The sequence below is a fragment of the Eurosta solidaginis genome, chromosome 5 (assembly GCF_040869045.1).
Source record: "Eurosta solidaginis isolate ZX-2024a chromosome 5, ASM4086904v1, whole genome shotgun sequence".
NCBI lineage: Eukaryota > Metazoa > Arthropoda > Insecta > Diptera > Tephritidae > Eurosta > Eurosta solidaginis.
Window position 1 is genome coordinate 227619154 of NC_090323.1, and position 19309 is coordinate 227638462.

Below are 19309 nucleotides of genomic sequence, written 5' to 3' on the forward strand. Positions count from 1 at the left end.
ACCCATTGTGACGAATATTATCATAACTAAACTGATACTAAGTAAATAAATGCACAACAGCAATAAAGCAAGCTGCCACTCTTGTGTACATCAAATCAATCATCATTTATACACATACATACAAGGCAACGAGAGATATTTTACACACACATGTGGTCATCAGTTGAAGTAGTTACGCACGCATACACGCATATGGCTATGCGAGAGGCTATAAACTACAAATACACACGCATATAGCTAGTAACCAAGCAAAAGTTTCTCGACAAGGTAACAGAGATTATAAAAGCAGCGCAAGCTGAGGAATGACTAATCAGTTTGATTTAAACACGCAATTAGTTGTTAAGTAAGAGTTATTGTGAAGTACTCTCAAAGTAGTCTAATAAAGACCATTTTGCATTATTGAATATTGTAGTTATTTATTGAAAAGTTTAGCAATTCGAACGTTAGCAGAAGGATTTTAAGATCCACAGATGCAAATCGTGAATGAATGCATTGATAAATAAGAGCTGTTTTTCACATTTCCTATAAGAGGCCCTCATTTGCCAGAAAAGTTGCCCGGCTTAGCCCCTTTAGCAACTGGATGTAATTGGAATATTCTAGGGATTAAGGGTTAAGAGATGAATATTTTAGAACGTTATTTTTCGCACGTTTCCACCCAGTAAATGCGTCGAGACAGAATAAAATCAAAAAAGTGAAATAAATCGCCTCAATGTATTACATTAAAATCATTAAATGTTTTTTTTTTATTAAAAATATCACTGGTAGTTTTAAACTATGTATGTTAGACTGGGTCGATTTATTAACCGATATCGCGCCATCGATTTTTCGATAGGATTTGGACTCAGGAAAAAAAAAGTTCCATTACTCATACCCCAAAAAATAATTTTCGAGCCTGCGAAATTTCATTTTGTTTTTTACTTTTTTTCGACTTTGATTTTTAAGGTTTTTTTCATTACCTACTAAAAAATTTTCATTTGATTGTAAAATTTGTATACCCTGTCCGACCCAAAAATGACCGCTAAAAAAAAAAAAAAAAACTGTTATCGCCAACGTTTGAAGCGGATATTTTTGGCTCCGACAGGGTATATGTACATGAACATTTTTAGTAAGTCATGAAAAAAACCTTAAAAATCTAAGTAAAAAAAATGAAATTTCGCAGGCTCGAAAATTATTTTTTTGGGTATGCGTAGTGGAACTTTTTTTCCTGAGCACAAATCCTATCGAAAAATCGATGGTGCGATATGGGTTAATAAATCGACCCACCCTAATGTATATATAATATGGAAATGCACATTAGCCATTATAGAAATTTCCGTGGTCATAACGCTTGCAATTGAGGAGCTTCGTACCAAAACGCAAAAATTACAAGCACAGAGTTACGAGACAATTGAGAAATGTAATCAAAAAAGGAATTATATTTAAAAAAATCCAAATTTTTAATAATATATCCTTATACCAAACTATGTACCATGTAGATATTGAAATGGAGAATACAATCAAATTTAAAATCTGGGAAAAAAATCCAAGTGAACTTTTTGCATTAAGGTATGGAACTCCCCAATTATTTTAGTTTAGTTCATGATGCAATGAAATCAGACAGGTGAAGTCAATATTACAAAATGGGGTCGTATTTGACAATACTCGGCCATTTCAAAATATGAAATATCACACAGGAAAGAACGCCTGCGGTCTGTCTTTCCGTTTATGGGAGGGTGTCATTGCCTTCTTGCTTTAAGAAAAAGTTTTAGTCAACGGAAATGAGTAGGTGGATCTTCGGAGTATTTTTTTGTCAACAATTAAGGAATATGAAAACACAAGGTTGACGTGAATGAGACGATTGACGTTGTAGAACAATATCATGAAGTTGCGGATGAGTATCAGGGAGGTTGAAATACGTAAACTCGATAATGATGGTATACGATCTCAAGAACCAACATTTATCTATGTAAACCAAGCCTTAAGAGGTAGGCTCATGAACCAGAAATAGGTGGATAGTGTAAAAAAATTTAGAAGCAGAGGTTTCACAACAACGACGCTCCAAAAAAATCAGAGCTTATAGATTCACCTGATGGCAAAAAAGAGGTCTGTGGCTTATCAAATCTTTATTTTAAACAGTTCTGGCTATCGCTGGAAACGTTAGCCAAACTTGAAATACTGCCAGAGGTATGATCAAACCCGAAAAACGTTGTTTTGACTTTCTCTATCTATTCATCTGGCTTTCCTCTGTCTCACCCTCTTCTTCATCTCTTGTCTCCTTTCCTCTGCATTTTCTGGTTTACTTTCATTTACCGTCTCGTTAATTCTTCCGTAAATCTTCCCTTTTTCCTCTTACCCGTTCTGCTTTTGCTCTTATCTAAGTTCAACTTTCACTATTACGATCAATCTTATCCTGATGTTGTTTTTACTCTTTTTACTACTTTTTTTAACCTCTTGTTCCTACTTTTTTTAACCCTTACCCTTTTTCTTTCTTTTACTCTCGTTCCCCTATTCTTCTTATTCCGTTTACTTTTCCGACTTCCCCCAATTTCTTCTAATTTTCCTTCTCCTTCTCCATTTCCATTTTTTGCTTTTCCTTTCTTTCAATTTCCATTTTCCAATAGAGATATATCAAGCTTTTTATCCGAACATTGCATTTTGTTTACTATATAGTTTGTAAATTGAGGTTATGTAGCGAATATAGTAGAAGGCAGTATATTGTGACGAATATTAGCAACAGTAAGGGATACTATCATCTCTAAGCCGATGCTAAGCAGTCATTTGTATGAACATAAACAAATCAATCATTATGTCTACACATATGTACACGCAAGCAGCAGAGGGATACGCACAAACACATGGATATATCTGAGATACTCACAAAAGTATGCAATCATCGGTGGAAATATTACTCACATATACACGCGCATATGGCTATGAGAGAGGCTATAAACGTGCATCTGTAGTTTATAGCTGGTAACTAAGTAGTAAATTCCAGAAGAAGAAACGCCTAGAAGTATGCGAATGAGACGGCAGAGAGTATAAAAAGAGCGAAAGCTGAGTAAGCAGCAAGCTATCAGTTGCGAAGTGAAGTTTAATTGCGAAGTACTTTCAAAGTAGACTAATAAAGACCATTTTGTAATACAGAATATTGGAGTGTTTTATTCAACAGTTTAGCGATACGAACGTAAGCAGAAGGTTGCAAATAGGCGGAATTTCACTAAATTTGTTACAATATGAAGGTATTCGAAAAGAGTGGAATGAAGAACAGAGTTGCATAGCATCAATATTTCTTCATTCTTAAAACCAATATTACAAATATATCTAAAAAAAAAAATAACTAAATACTTGAATATAAACTAAAATTTTATCTTTATTACTGCAATTAAGGTGGTTATAAATGTTATATATTCCAAAATTGGCAAAGTATATATCTGTTTAATATTTAACATCAATTTTCTAAAAGATTTTAAAATGGAGTCGAGTAATGTTTTCGTGTATGTGCTAATTTTGAGCGACCAGCTTTAAGTTGCGCTACTTGATACGGTTTACAATGACATTGCATTAGTAGTAAACAAGTAGTAAAAATTTTCCCCCTCCACTTCTTTTAAATTCATGACAGGATTCTGAGGGCCCCTAATTTTTTGTTATTGTACTATCGACTTCAACTGTCTGATTTTATTGCATCACTGTTTAAATGTAACCATATATCGACGTGCCATACGAAAACTAGTGAAAGCGCTAGTTTTCGTAAGGCACGTCGGTGTGTAAACTTTTGTAGTCTATTTAATTTGGTTCAGGCTTCTCATGCAACCATGGTCGAAATATAGGCAACGTAGAGGGATAATGCGTATCCGGTTTGAGTACTGAGTCTGGCCATGTATTTGAAACATCATTAGCGTTATTACGAAACGGATACGTGGCTAGAACTATAGGTAATTGTAATTTGATTTCTTTTTCCAATGATTTCGGTTCGATTACAAAGAATACATCATAGGAAATTTTTATAAGATGACATCCATGCAAATTTGTTGGCGGCAATGGAGGTACATACAAGCTATCATTTTGCCATTCATCCTTACTACCGGGCCGGATCTTACCACGCACCAAAACGGCCAGCGCACGTTTCTCGGTTTGCACAACTTTTCCGCGTGCCAAATATTCTATGGTCTGTGTGAATAAAAAATATATGTATAAAAATATAGAAAAAAATATAGACTTAGTTGTGTGTCGGATTTGTGCGAGTTTAAATCCCATTTCATTTGAAATCTGCCATTATATCGAAAATTTATGTGATTTGTGATTTCATTCTTCATTCCAAACTAAGGCGAATTCAGTACCAGGTGCTGTTATCCCAACAGCTGATTGCTTCTTCTTGATTATTTTCCATACAGTGCCTTGTATTTTAATGTCAGCTAATCGAAATTAATTAAAATTTTCTTTTGACTTGAAATCAAGGCGAATTCAGTAGCAGGTGTTGTTATCCCAACAGATGATTGCTTCTTCTTGATTATTTTCCATACAACGCCTTGTAATACAATATGTCAGTTAATCGGAATCAATGAAAATTTTCTTTAGATTGGACATTCTTCTGCACGGCGAATTGGTTGAATTCGCTTAGCCACCACCTGGTATGGATTCGCCTTGCTTAAAATTCTACTGCACGGCGAATTGGTTGAATTCGCTTTGCCGCCACATGATATGGATTCGTCTTGTTTCAAACAAAGCAAATTTTTAGAATTTTTGGCTCGGAACTAAATTTGACAAGGAATGGCGGAAAATTGTTCCAAAACAAAAATCCCATGACAGAGTTGGGCCATAGAGATGACATGTGTAATTGATTGCAACTAACATTACGATTTCAGCAATAGATTGTACCATCGCGGTTTAGTTCTACTGCTGAAATTATCTTCTCCAACATTATGTAAACGAAATCGCATGAAAAGGAGCGCCTTTTTTGAAGCCTCGTTTTTCAAAATTACGATTACCGGAGTCGTAATCATGGTTCGTAATTTCAACTTTATAAAATTACGATTACTGCAATCCTTATCGCCCAGCTCTGTCATGTGTTGAATTGAATATTCAGGTGTTCTCATCTTGTTGACGTTTTCCCTCATTCTGACAAACTAGGCATGCATCATTTGGAGGGTTGTCTTGTCATACATACATACATAACTGCCTTTGGATTCTACACTAATTGGAGTAGATTTTGTTATTCGTTTAGAAATATAATTTCTTGGATAGAAAGATTAACGTAACTTTGTATTCCCTAACAGATCATAGAAAAAATTCTACAGAAAACTAGTTTCTTTGAGGAAATTTGTACGAAATTTGTTCATCATCATCATCATTATTTGCCGCTTACTCGCCTAATCGATTTTTGGCGTTTCATAACAAGTCACGCCAGCTATCCCTATTTCACCATAACTGACGCCAATTGGGAGCACCAAAGGAGGTCAAGTATTCCTCCACCTGCGAAGCCTTTGGGTTTTTATTCGCTGGACCATCGTCATAGCTGCGTAAAGGTCAAACATCTTTTATCTCATATCTTTTTTGGTACTCATCGTTGGCATCACGGACAGCACCACAAATCTTCCAAAGAACTGTTCTCTCGAACAGTCCAAGAGCCATCTCATCTTCTCTCGACACCGTTAATTATTCCAAGCCATACATCAGGCTGATGTGATGAGCGACTTGTAGAGTGTGATTTTTGTACGTTGAGAGAGAACTTTAATTTTCAATTGCCTACTCAGTCCAAAGTAGCACTTGTTGGCAAGAGTTATTCTCTGTTTGATTTCTAAGCTGACATTGTTTTTGCTGTTAATGCTGGTCCTTCACAGTCTCAAATTTAGATCCGTCAACAGTCACGCCTGCTAAGGCGTGAATGCGCCGGTTCTTTCTTAGGTGACAGCAGGTACTTCGTCTTGTGCTCATTTACCGCAAGACCCACTGTTTGTGCTTCTTTATTTAATCCAGAGAAGATAGAACTCACAGCGCGTTTGTTCAGGCCAATAATATCAATATCATCAGCATACTCAAGTAATTGTTCGCTCTTATATTAGATTGTACCGTCACGGTTTAGTACTACTGCTAGAGTTATCTTCTCCAGAATCATGTTGAAGAAATCACACGAAAAGGACGCCACGTTTGGCTTCGAATGGCTCGGAGAGGCCCATCCCAATCCTTACGGAGGTGGTGGTGTAGCCTTATTAACTTTGCAGGGAACTTAAATTCAGACATAGCAGCAAACAATCAGCTCCTTTTTGCACTGTCAAATGCTGCTTTGAAGTCCACGAAAAGATGGTGAGTGTCAAAATCTATTACTTTTATAGTACACGTAAATACTATGAATGTCGGAAAGTCCACAAAACGAAATAACTGATTAATTTAAATAAAAAATGTAATACAAGGCGCTATATACCGGGGAGATGAAGGCCGAGTTTTTATTCCAGTTTAAGTTTTCCAGTTTAAGTTAAAAAAATTACAATTCAAGTTCAGAATTTCCAATTTAAATTCAGAAATTTACAATTCAAGTTCATAAATTTACAATTTAAGTTCAGAGTTTCCAATTTAAGTTCAGAAAATTACAATTCAAGTTCAGAAATTCCATTTTAAATTCAGAAATTTACAATTCTTAGTCAGAAAGTTACAATTCAAGTTCAGAAATTCCATATTAAGTTCAGAAATTTACAATTCAAATTCAGAAAAATACATTTCAAGTTCAGAAAATTACGATTCAAGTTCAGAAAATTTCAATTCAAGTTCAGAAAGTTTGTCAGGATTTTTTTCTTTCATGCAATTGCAATTAAAGTACGTAACATGGTAAATGTTAGCGCTAGTAATCTGATTCAAGGATATAGGTCTACTATCTTAAATATATGTAATAATAACGTAAAAAAGCAAGAAAAATTAAAAATTAGTAAAAATCCGTTGTGTGATAAGAAATTACTATGTAGATTAGTATTATATACTTCATTACAGTCAATACAAAAAAAGACCCCCCTCCCCTATTTTTATTTTTTTGAATTTGAATTGTAATTTTCTGAACTTGAAATGCAATTTTCTGAACTTGAATTGTAATTTTATGAACTTGTAAGATTAAGGCCCAATGTGCTAGGCGTCCAGAAGGAGACTTCAGGCTCATTAGCCATTTAAGTGGTTGATGATCCGTAATGAGGGTTACCTCGGATCCGTGTATATACCCGCGGTACTTCTGTACGGCCCAAACGATTGCTAAGGCCTCTCTTTCGATCGTTGAGTAATTTCTTTCAGCTTTTGACAGTAGTCTTCTCGCGTATTCGATAGGATGCTCATCTGCTCCCTCCCCCTGGAGTAATACTGCCCCTAATGCATACCCACTTGCATCGGTCTTTAAAATATATGGTCGGTTTTCGTCGGTTTGTTTCAAAATGGGTGATGTCGTCAATAATCTTTTCAACTCGTCGAACGCCGATTGTTGCTTATTCGTCCATGACCAGACAGCATTTTTCTTTACTTTAAAAATAAATTGCTGCTCGCACCAGCGAAAAAAGCCGGCAAGTATAGAGAGGGGTGTGTATGCAGCAATGCTTTGTGTAGGTATATTTAAATGTGTTATGAATAAATAAGTTAATATACATATATATGTATAATTAACTTCAAAAAAAGTTACAAATTTCGGAAGATTCAGGAAATTGAAAGAGTAGAGACACAAATTGTAAATATGAACTTTTCAAGTTTAATAAATGTAATAATTAGTTTCTTACAAAAGATGTTTTTCATAAATAGTCCATACATAATTGTTGTAGCAGTGCCACACACACATGACCACACAAATCTTTAGTGTAAGTGGCATCATCGACATTCGTGCTCACTGTGAATTTCAGCGTATGTGTGTATGAATTTACAATGTTCGCGAACGAGAAGAGAGAAAGAATAACTTTAGATAAAACGAACTAAAAGAACAAATGAACTAAAAGAACAAATAGAACCGAAATCGAAGATCTAGTTCACTTGTTCAGTTGAGAGACCCGGTCAATTGAACAAGTTCAGAACGAAACGACCCAACTCTAAAGTTTGCCTTCAGACCAAATTGTCGTATAAGGCCGAAAAGTTGTTTCAGCTGTGCCAAGTGTTCATTGAAACTATTTGAGCACAAAATAATGTCATCTAAGCACGCAAGAAGAACTTGACTGTTTAACGATACTTTAAGTCGGTCTATCAGACGCTGGAACGTAGCTGGTGCGTTACGTAAACCAAAAGGCATACGTGTAAATTTGTACATGCCGAATAGTGCGACGAATGCCGTTTTACCACTCTCCTCAACTCCAATCTGCCAATAACCAGACTGTAAATCTAATTTTGACATGAAATTAGTCGTTTTCGCTGATTGCAGTAAGTCATCAATACGGGGCAGGGGATACCGATCTGCCTTCGTTATGGCATTTAGTTCCCTGTAGTCAATACAGATACGTATCCCCCTGTCTTCTTCAGTACAATTACTACAGGAGCAGCCCATGGTGATTCGCACTGAATAATCACTCCTGTCTCCAACATCTTAGCTATTTCATGTTTTAGTTCTTCTTTACGTTGTGGCGATACACGATATGGTGGCAAAGCGACTGGAGGATGTTCGCCCATGTCGATCCGATGTGTGATCAACGGCGTTGCCGAAGTTGGTTCTCCAAATATGTCGGCGTTCGCCCGAAGCAATGCATCCAGCTCTACTTTCTGTTCGTTTGTTAAGCTACAGCTTCGTTTTTCTTGGTCTTTTACTTCCATCATATATATAGGGAGGAAGTTTTCAGCGATATATTTATCGTAATCCTCTAAGGGTTCCTTAATTTTGATAGGTGGTGCAAACAAACGCGATGTATTCTCGGGAGTTATCTCCCCAATAGGCAACGAACTTCTAAAAATATCTTGCACCACGCCTGGTGAATAGTGATTTTGGGGTGGCCGCTAAGGAGACGTCAGCCATTACTTCTTGGAGTATACACCCCTTACTACTAAGAATTTTCTATAAATTTGCGCTAGCAACGCTCGTTTTTGCACCCGTGTCAAATATAGCTTCCCCTTTTAGTCCCATCATCTCAACATGGACGGACGGAATTGATCTGCCAATAACAGTGGTAGATACAGAGTTAAACGACAAATATTTCGGGCTTTCCTTGCTACACCCAGAGCATTTCGGGCAGTTTGCGCGGTACACCCCCGGTGCGCCACAGCCATAGCATGCAAAAGTGGCTGCGCGTTTAGCATGAGGCAGTGATACACATGAACTTTGTGTAGATTCTTGTCGTTGTTGGGCCTGCTGCGACTGTTGCCCTCTTTTCTTTTTAAAGCAAACATCTACAGTATGGCCACGCAATCTGCAGAACGAGCACCTCTTCGGCTCATCCCCAGTTTCACCTTTTTCATTTGATGCTGTTGTGAGATGCTTTGTTTCGGCTAAAAACATTTCTGCATCTCTAAAATGCGATATTAGTTCGTCAAACGTCGAAGCTTTATCGCGACGCACTCGTTCTCTTATCCTAACAGATAGTAGACCGTAAATCATACTCAGTTGTACTGCTTCGCTGATGGTATCGCTCAACTGCGAAAACAGTAATCGTTTCTTACAGATAAAACTGTCTGTTGGTTCACGCATTTGTTGTTTATGCTCAAATATGTTTAAAAAAAATTTCCAATCAGGCAGTGGGGGAGAGAATGTAGTGCGAATAAGTTCAATAACGTCGTTGAAATTTGCCACAGAGTCTTTTACACCAATCCACCAGGTCGCCGCATAATCTTCCAGTAGAAGTGGCATACCGCGTAGAGCATCTGCGTCAGAAATTTTCTCTGTCTTTATAAACTGTGATCGCTGCAATAAACTCCTCCATTGCTGATGGATCTCGTTGTCCACGGAAACGGGCAGTGCATTGTGTAAATGACCCACATTTATTGCCGCTAATATTTGTGAAAACTGTTCCGGAGAAAACGTTGCCATTTTGTTATGTTCGACCTCTGCTGTTACTTCGCCTTCGTTGTTGTTGTTGTTTGCCGAACTGCTGGCCACTAAGTTGGGCGCCAATGTATCGTTCTCCTTGCTTGCGCTTCTCAAAGAATATTTCATACAGGTTCGTTTGTCACCAATTCGGTATTTATTGTATAATTGTATCAAAAAAACGGAATACGTTTACACGAATAGTTATTGTATAAAAACACATGCATACAATCACCTTCGAATTTGTTTCAATGTGAAGAACTATTCGAAGCAATATTGGACGAGAACCTCACTTGGCGCAAGCTCGAAGCCGATTAAATTTTATGATGATGAGCAAAAATTTATCAAGCCAAAATACTTAACTAACATAACAGTATTGCATTTACATATGTACAATGGGGTTGCTAATTAACATGAATAGTACGTTTTACAGATATGTTACAAATAATATTGATACAAAGTATTAACTGCAAGGTAGGGTTGTTACAAACTTGAATTGTAATTTTCTGAATTTAAATTGAAATGTCTGAACTTGAATTGTAATTTTCTGAACTTGGATTGGAAAATATGAAAATGAATTGTAAATTTCTGAACTTGAATTGTAAATTTCTGAATTTAAATTGGAAATTCTGAAATTGAATTGTAATTTTCTGAACTTGAATTGCAATTTTCTGAATTTGAGTTGTAAATTTCTGAACTTAAACTGGAAAAGGTGTAATTCGCATCTGCTGACTTTTAATTTTCTCTGCAATTTGGTGGGGCGGGATGTTCAGTCCCTACATATCATATTGTCACGGATATTAGCATCCCTAAGCTATACCATCACTAAGGCGATGCTAAGCGATGTTAACGTCAATAATCAAATCATGTATACACATATATAAGGCAGCCGAGAGATGTCACACACACAGATGCATTTACTTATACGGCTATGTGCGCGCGAGAGACTGTAAACTACAAACATTCACATCAATAATTCAATCTTTATGTGTTTACATAAACGAATAAATAATTGCGTCTACACATATGTACGTATACGAGCAGCGGAGCGGCAATGCACAAACACATGCATATATCTTATCTCAGTGGTCACAAGAGAGGGCAATAATTTGTGCGCGTAGTTGTGGCTGGCGATTTTGTAGCCGAAACAACTAGTAACTTCTGGAAATCGAAGAGCCTAGAAGTATGCAGCATAAACTATAAAAGCGGTGCAGGCGAGTAAGAAGTAATTCAGTTTGATTTGAGTTGTCAAGCAGTTGCGATTAAGACGATATCTAGCGAGCAATAGCAGTACTATTTTGAATAGTAGAGTTTCAATGAGCTATCAGTCAGTGTGGTTATTAAGCAAGCTATTCGTTGCACAGTTTGAGTGTATTGTGAAGTACTTTAATAAAGGCCATTTTGCATTATTACAAATTGGAGTTATTTATTCAACAGTTTAGTGATTCGAACTTAGCAGAGGATTGCAAATAAGAGGATTTGCAAGCAAATTCGTTACAATTGGTGTCAGAAGAGGAATTGTTGAATAAATTCTAGAGGACAACAAGGACATGGCAAAGTTAAGTGAATTGAAGATCCCGCAACTGAAGAAGGAGTTGGAGAGCCGTGGATTGAATACAAGCGGCGTTAAACTCGAACTTCAGGCACGGCTACGAGAAGCAATGGAAGCAGAAGGAATTGATGTGGAAGAGCATGTCTTTCATCTTGATGGCGAGGAGACAACAAAAATTGAAGAGAAGAACGAAACATCGCAGACGGTTACCAGTACAGACTTGAACATGATTTTAGCTGCAATATCTGCTCAAACATCGACAGTGTCATCTCAACTGGCAGAACAGAAGACATATATGGCATCACAACTAGAATCGCAGGAGACACGCATAACATCCAAGATTGAAGCACAAGAAACGCGTATGTCAGAAATGTCGACACAGATTACATCGAAGATTGAAGCACAAGAAACGCGTATGGCAGAAATGTCGACACAGATTACATCAAAAATGGAGACACAACTGAAAGCACAAGAGGCACGCATAACAGTACAACTCGAAGCACAAGAGGCGCGTATATCATCAAAACTCGAAGCACGTATGGACGAGAAAATAACGCAGTTTGAGGAAAAAATCGAAGCCGAGGTGGATGCTTTGAGAGGTCGTATACAAGAGTTGCAATTAAACCGCCCAGCTGTTTCAGCAAGCAATACAAAGGTAAAAACACCATCCTTTGACGGTTCTGTTCCTTTCCAGGTCTTTAAGCTACAGTTTGAGAAGACCGCAGCAGTGAACAACTGGAATGCGGAAGATAAAGTTGCTGCACTATTCGTGGCATTGAAGGGGCCAGCAGCGGAAATTCTACAGACGATTCCCGAAGGGGAGCGGAACAATTATGAAGCATTGATGGCTGCTGTAGAACGACGTTATGGAAGCGAGCATAGGAAACAGATATTCCAAATTGAGTTGCAAAACCGCTACCAAAAAGCAAATGAGACATTGCAGGAGTTTGCTTCAGATGTTGAAAGGTTGGCTCATCTCGCAAATGCGGACGCACCCGTGGAATACACCGAGAGGGTAAAAATCCAGAGTTTTATAAATGGCATACGAGACGTGGAAACGAAGCGAGCTACATACGCGAACCCAAAACTGACATTTGCTGAAACGGTATCACATGCATTGACTCAGGAAACTGCCTCCCTATTAAGTAAACCAGCATATAAGGCTCATCGTGTGGAAGTAGAAAGGCCAGAGTGGGTAGACACAATTTTGGAAGCACTGAAGGGATCTCAACAGAAGAATGCCAGAGTTATTAAATGTTTCAAATGCGGCAACCCAGGTCACATTGCACGTCATTGCGATCTTGGTCCTAATAGTTCCAACAATGTGGGTGGCCGTAAACGCAAAGCTGGCGGAAATGAGCAAGAGCGTGTCGAATGTAAAGAACGAAAACTTGCACCGGCTATTGAATGTCCCGTGATATCTGTGTCGCAAATTGGAAGGAAATCAAGCAGTCTTACCGTCAGAGGGAATGTGGATGGTAAAGAACGTGTACTGACTGTAGATACGGGGGCATCTCATTCCTTGATTCGATCTGATTTGGTCTACAGGAGAGTAAAGTCATTACCTGGAGCAAGGTTGCGTACGGTAACAGGCGAATATAATCAAGTCCAAGGCGAAGTGGTAAGTGAGGTATTAATTGGAAAAGTCATGGTTCTACACAAATTCGTTGTGGCGGAGATCGTTGATGAAGTCATATTGGGAGTGGACTTCTTGGTTGACCATGACGTCAGGATCGATATGCGGAGAAAAATTATGCGCTATAAGAACCAGGACATACCACTTAACTTTAGTTTGGAAAAAGGGTTCAGCAGTAATCGGGTACTGGTGGAGAAGACTCGACGAAGGCCACGAAATTCAAAGGTAAAGGTTGATGGAACAAATGGGCCAAACAAATCAAAACCGAAGGTACCTGTGAGAGAAACACTGGCATTAAAAAGCCCTAACGGACGTACTGAAACGAAGAAAGAATGCAAGGGTGGTTTCAAGCCAAGGCACACTACTGTTGTGAAGCGTCGGAACGATACTGATTATGCAAAGGAAATCCGTCCAGCGCAAGCTCTGCGAAGTAGTTCTTCAGTGGTCAAGCAACAGAGTGCGAGGGAACGATTCAGGATAATGAGTAGTAAGATGAAACACAGGTACGACAAGGAAAATAATTCGAAAGGTTTCTTGGCGGGAGATTTGGTACTGTTATACAACCCTCACCGGCGGAAAGGTGTTCCATCCAAATTTCGGTGCAGTGGGGAAGGCCCGTACAAGGTTGTGAAGAAGATCAGTGATACTATCTACCGCATACAAAGCATTGAGAAACCACGGAGTAGAAGAGTGATACATTTGGCGATGCTAGCAGCGTTTAGATCGAGAGATTTGTCTGATCGGGACGATCAGACTTAGGTGGAGGGCAGTGTCACGGATATTAGCATCCCTAAGCTATACCATCACTAAGGCGATGCTAAGCGATGTTAACGTCAATAATCAAATCATGTATACACATATATAAGGCAGCCGAGAGATGTCACACACACAGATGCATTTACTTATACGGCTATGTGCGCGCGAGAGACTGTAAACTACGAACATTCACATCAATAATTCAATCTTTATGTGTTTACATAAACGAATAAATAATTGCGTCTACACATATGTACGTATACGAGCAGCGGAGCGGCAATGCACAAACACATGCATATATCTTATCTCAGTGGTCACAAGAGAGGGCATTAATTTGTGCGCGTAGTTGTGGCTGGCGATTTTGTAGCCGAAACAACTAGTAACTTCTGGAAATCGAAGAGCCTAGAAGTATGCAGCATAAACTATAAAAGCGGTGCAGGCGAGTAAGAAGTAATTCAGTTTGATTTGAGTTGTCAAGCAGTTGCGATTAAGACGATATCTAGCGAGCAATAGCAGTACTATTTTGAATAGTAGAGTCTCATTGAGCTATCAGTCAGTGTGGTTATTAAGCAAGCTATTCGTTGCACAGTTTGAGTGTATTGTGAAGTACTTTAATAAAGGCCATTTTGCATTATTACAAATTGGAGTTATTTATTCAACAGTTTAGTGATTCGAACTTAGCAGAGGATTGCAAATAAGAGGATTTGCAAGCAAATTCGTTACAATATTTTATACCCACTCCGAACGGCATCTGAAAGCAGATAGCCTTGAACCGTGATATTACCACACCGCGCTGATATTATATTTTTCAAATAGTTAAAAAAATAACTAAATTTTTTAGGACCCTAACCAACAAAATATTTTAAATCAGAAATAAATAAGATTTCAGAATAATAATACTATTAGTTCAAAATCACACAAACCTGTTATTATTGTGTACATTAGGGTAGCCCTTAGTTGTATGAAGAAGCAAAAGCTGTTTGAGCTCGTAACCCCTAAGAATAAGCTGAAAACAAATATATGCAAAGTATTAAGCCAATCAAAAAAGATTTAAGAGGTTTCGCAAGGACCTTGAAATTCTGAAAGAGAAAGAATTTTAACCTTTTTAAGTGCTTATATTCCTTTACCCAAGAAAATGTGATTTTCTAAGGCTCGGTTTTTCGGTAATTGGTTAAGCAAAGCTTAAACCAAGTTTGCTTAAACTCTAGTCCAATTTAAACTCCAGAGCAGTTTTTCAGTCACAGTCTAAGCCCGCCCACAAATCACATACGAGTTCAAAATTGCTGCGCTCTGCGCATCTACCCCATAGTTCACCCTTGAGCGAATGAAAAAAGAGCGAGAAAAAAAAAGAACTAAAGGAAAAGGGTCAATTCATACGACATAAAAAACAGCTGATATAATGTTTACATGCGCATTGCGCAATCTTCTTGTGTGATTTGTGAAGCCCGCCTTTGGGGTATACTTTTTTGTGCGGCAACATCGGTGGTTTCATTATCTAGATAATTTGTAGATACGGCAACAGCTGGATTTTGTTTACCCAACAAGCATGGAAAAAACATTTTTCCTTCTGGAAGTGATATCGAACATCATTATTTAATTATTCTTAAACCAGGTAGTTCTCTAGTTGATATCCAACTTGAGTCTCCAATCACTATCCAACCTTTGAGAAATTTTTAAAATGTATAGTTCTCGAATCTCCAACGTCGATTTTGAAAAATGTACAGTTTTTAAATGAATATTCAACACATTTCTCCAATTGATGTCCAACATTGGATATTGAGTTGAGGTGGAGTTTTGAAAACAAAATCTCAAAAGCGGTACCACCAAAACCAACAGCTTTTTATTGAGAGAAATATACGCCAGGTTGATAGCAGTAATAAAGCGTAATTAATCAAAAATTAATAATATATATTTTGTTTTATTTACATGAAAATACTGTAGTGTGGAATCTTACATTTGAGTTCAGTTAGAGAACCACAAGTTGGGAATTGAATTTTTTCAACTTAAACAATAGCATTTTTGCTGAGTACGCTATGATTCTCGAGTTGAGCCACTGTTTCGAAACAACTCTTGAGATTTTAGAAGTGTGCCTAGTTATCAATATGAGCTCTATTGGTTATCAAGCCCAAATATTTGTTGGGTATATTCGACGCCATTTCAAACGAACGCAAATATATGATAGGTTAACTAGAGTTCGTCAGTTCGGCCGCTTAAGCTCAGCTTAAATTTCAGTTAAAGTAGACTGAAAAATTGCAGAATTAGTTTAGACGTAGTTAACTGACAAATTTAGTTGAACTTGTACTGAGAAATCGGACCTAAAATGTTTAAAATTTTAGGTCAATTAATAACAGAGTTACAAATCAAAATAAAATATACTAGCTCACCCGGCGAACTTTTTTGGACTGGACATTGATTTTCCAGAATCCGACCACAAACTTTCAAGGAATCGCATTGTGATTTGTTAATAGTCATGGCGAATGCAAGACGAATTCCAAATTGAAGTCTTCTGAACTCATGATTGCTACATAGCCAACCATGAGACGTGATTTGTGTGGTGGTAGGCTAGGCACATCCAAGAACTTTAAAATCTCAATTGGATATTTGGTTACTTCATCTGCATTTGTTACACAGTTAATAGAGTTATGTAGTTTAGATCACTAAATCGTTATTCTTAGCCGCTAAAACTGCTCGCTCACTCAACCATTCATTTGTATAGTTGGAAATAATGTTTGGGAATATTTCACTGATAAGTTCGTCTTTCGATGAGGCAAAGTTACAAAAATTCTGAAATGAAATCAATTCATTCGTTTCGTCGCTCAGAGAAATCTTCAGCAGATATATCATTAAGCAATGCAACTCTCATGTTTGTTGTCAGCTGAAATTTCTTCACATAGCGCCATAGATTCGATGATTTGAGCAAGTGTTTATTACGTCGGCAGCCTTACTCACGTAATTCGCGCTTAACCGTTTAAACAACTATGGCCGTCCAACAATTTAAATCGTTTTCCACCTGGTCCTTCCTCTGGTTCCATAGACGGGTTCCGATAAAAATACTTACTTAGCCGGTGAATCATCGCATAACATGACCTAGCCAGCGTTTTCACTGTGTTTTAATTCGGTGGACTATGTTGATGTTTCCCGGCCGTCGTTGTGTCGTGGTGCCGTGCTCCGCCTACCACACCCATGATCCTGGGTTGAACTCCCAGACAAAGCGACATCACGCCTTCTATTTATTTAATTTTTTTATGGTGATGTCTGCGTAAAGCTCGTACAGCTCATCATTAAAGCTGTGATGTTGTCATGGTCCATGCTCCTGCACCATATAGCAGGCCCGGAATGATGTGATTTCAGAGCATGATTTTAGTTTGCCGCGAGAGAATTTAACTTTTCAATGGTCTATTTAGTTTAAAGAAGCATTTATTGGCAGGTGAGATTCTTTGCTGGATTTCGAAGCTGATGTTGTTGCTTGCGTTAGTGCTGATTCCCAAATAAACGAAGTCTTTTATTTTATTTATTTATTCGGAAATTATGCCAACAGTGGCGTGGTTTCCAAAGCGCTAATGTGCTGATTTAAGATTTAACGGCAATTTTACTGCTGAATGCTATTTCAGAATAAGCAACTGCAACTCAGCGGCAAGTTTAAGTTGGCTGATCGCTGCAGTGTATTCCAGGCGGAAGTTGCTGCGATTAAGGATGCGGTGGATGAAATGCTATCCAATGCTACTACGGTTAAGGAATTTCACATCTACCCTGATAGTTAAGCGGCTATCAAGGCCTTGAGCTCAACTACAGTGCGAACGAGGGTGGTCTGGGAGTGCCTGACCTCGCTTGCGATTGCATCGAATTATTTTACAATTAAGATTATCTGGGTCCCGGACCATAGTGATATCCCGGGTAACTGTCAAGATCTTAGCTCGCATCGGTACAACCGAACCGGATGATGGCTGTAGGGATTTCGGGATTCCGCTGGCCACCTGTGGATTGCTTCTCCATAGTTGGACCTCGAGTTAGCTCAACAAACGTGGGGCGGACACCACGTCTTGCAGGGTAGCAAGATCTTTCTGGCCGAAAGTGGATGGCAGGAGGTCTGTTGAATTCGTTGGGTTCACTAAGGCTCACCTATCAATGGTCATTGGGGTTTTGACAGGGCACAGTCCCATGGGCATCCATGCGGTACGTCTCAATATACTGGAAAATCCATCTTGCTGCAGCTGTATGGAGGATAATGAGGTGGAATCACCAAATCACTTTATGCTTGACTGCCCAGCTTTTGCCAGAACTAGGCGAAAGTACTTCGGTCGCGACTCACTTGGATCTCCCGAGGATTTATCCAAAGTTGAGATCGGTATAATTTGGAGCTTTATCGTTGCTATCCAACGATTCTCTAAGTAGCTAGATCTAAGTCACCGTTATTTTTGTTTTATGTGATATCCCAACGGACCTTCGTGTTGTCCAAGTGAGCTTTCCTTATCAGGGCAGCTACCACCTAATCTAACCTACCTAACTGCAACTCGCCGAACATTGGCTAAAACCTCTGGCATGAGGAATGTCTTACCAGTTCATGTGGAGGTGCTTCAGCATGTTGAACAACATTCGAAGCCGTGAAGTATACTTCTCGGTTAAAGTTCACATAACGACAATCTTGATAGCGCGCGTTGGTAATGGCGGATTGGATGCCAAAACTCGCCATATGGCTGCTTTTTGTGACATATTTGCAAATGTAATTTACTGGCTTTACTGAATTGTAATACTCAACGTAGCAATGTGTCTGGAAAGTTTTGGAAATAAGTTGCAAATACCGTTTCCAGTGGTGGCCTTCGTTGTTAATTTCCGTCGATATCTGCCATCGACCATGCAATGCGATTGACGGCGCCATACGGCCTATGAATCATATTTGTAATTACAACATTACGTATCTTCGGATCAGCTTGGTGATCGGGAATCTCAGCACATACGATATGTACATACATCCAAAATTGAGTATCTGCAAAGACGCATTTCCAAATCAGCTCAGCCGTTCTTGAGTTATAATTAAATGAGCTAATAAATTGCGCACTCAAAAAAGTGTAAAATTTTGATGTATTGTAACGAATTTAGGGAAATTCCGCTTATTTGAAACCTTCTGCTAACATTCGAATTGCTAAACTGTTGAATAAATCACTCCAATATTCTGTATTGCAAAATGGTCTATATTAGACTATTTTGGGAGAAGTACAATTATACTTCACTTCGCAACTGATAGCGTGTTTAAATCAAACTTATTAGTCATTCTTGGCCTTGCGCTTCTTTTGTACTCTCTGTTGCCTCGTCAGCACATTTCTCCAAAGGTCTAGACGTTTCACCTTCTAGAATCTCCTGCTTGGTTACCAGCGATATACATGTATATTTGTAGTTTATGCTTTTCTCATAGTCATATGCGTGTGTA

At 38.3% G+C, this 19309-nt stretch overlaps 1 protein-coding gene across 3 annotated transcripts in view; it reads right to left on the bottom strand.

The window, feature by feature from the left end:
- Positions 1-692: 692 nt before the first annotated feature.
- Vdup1 (arrestin family protein Vdup1) overlaps positions 693-19309 on the bottom strand; it is a 178941-nt gene continuing 160324 nt past the window's right edge. For all 3 annotated transcript variants that reach the window (XM_067788694.1, XM_067788693.1, XM_067788695.1), the window contains exon 4: positions 693-4146. In XM_067788694.1, the coding sequence (XP_067644795.1) occupies positions 3763-4146 (384 nt within the window). In that variant the 3' untranslated portion in view covers positions 693-3762. The remainder of the gene's footprint in view (positions 4147-19309) is intronic.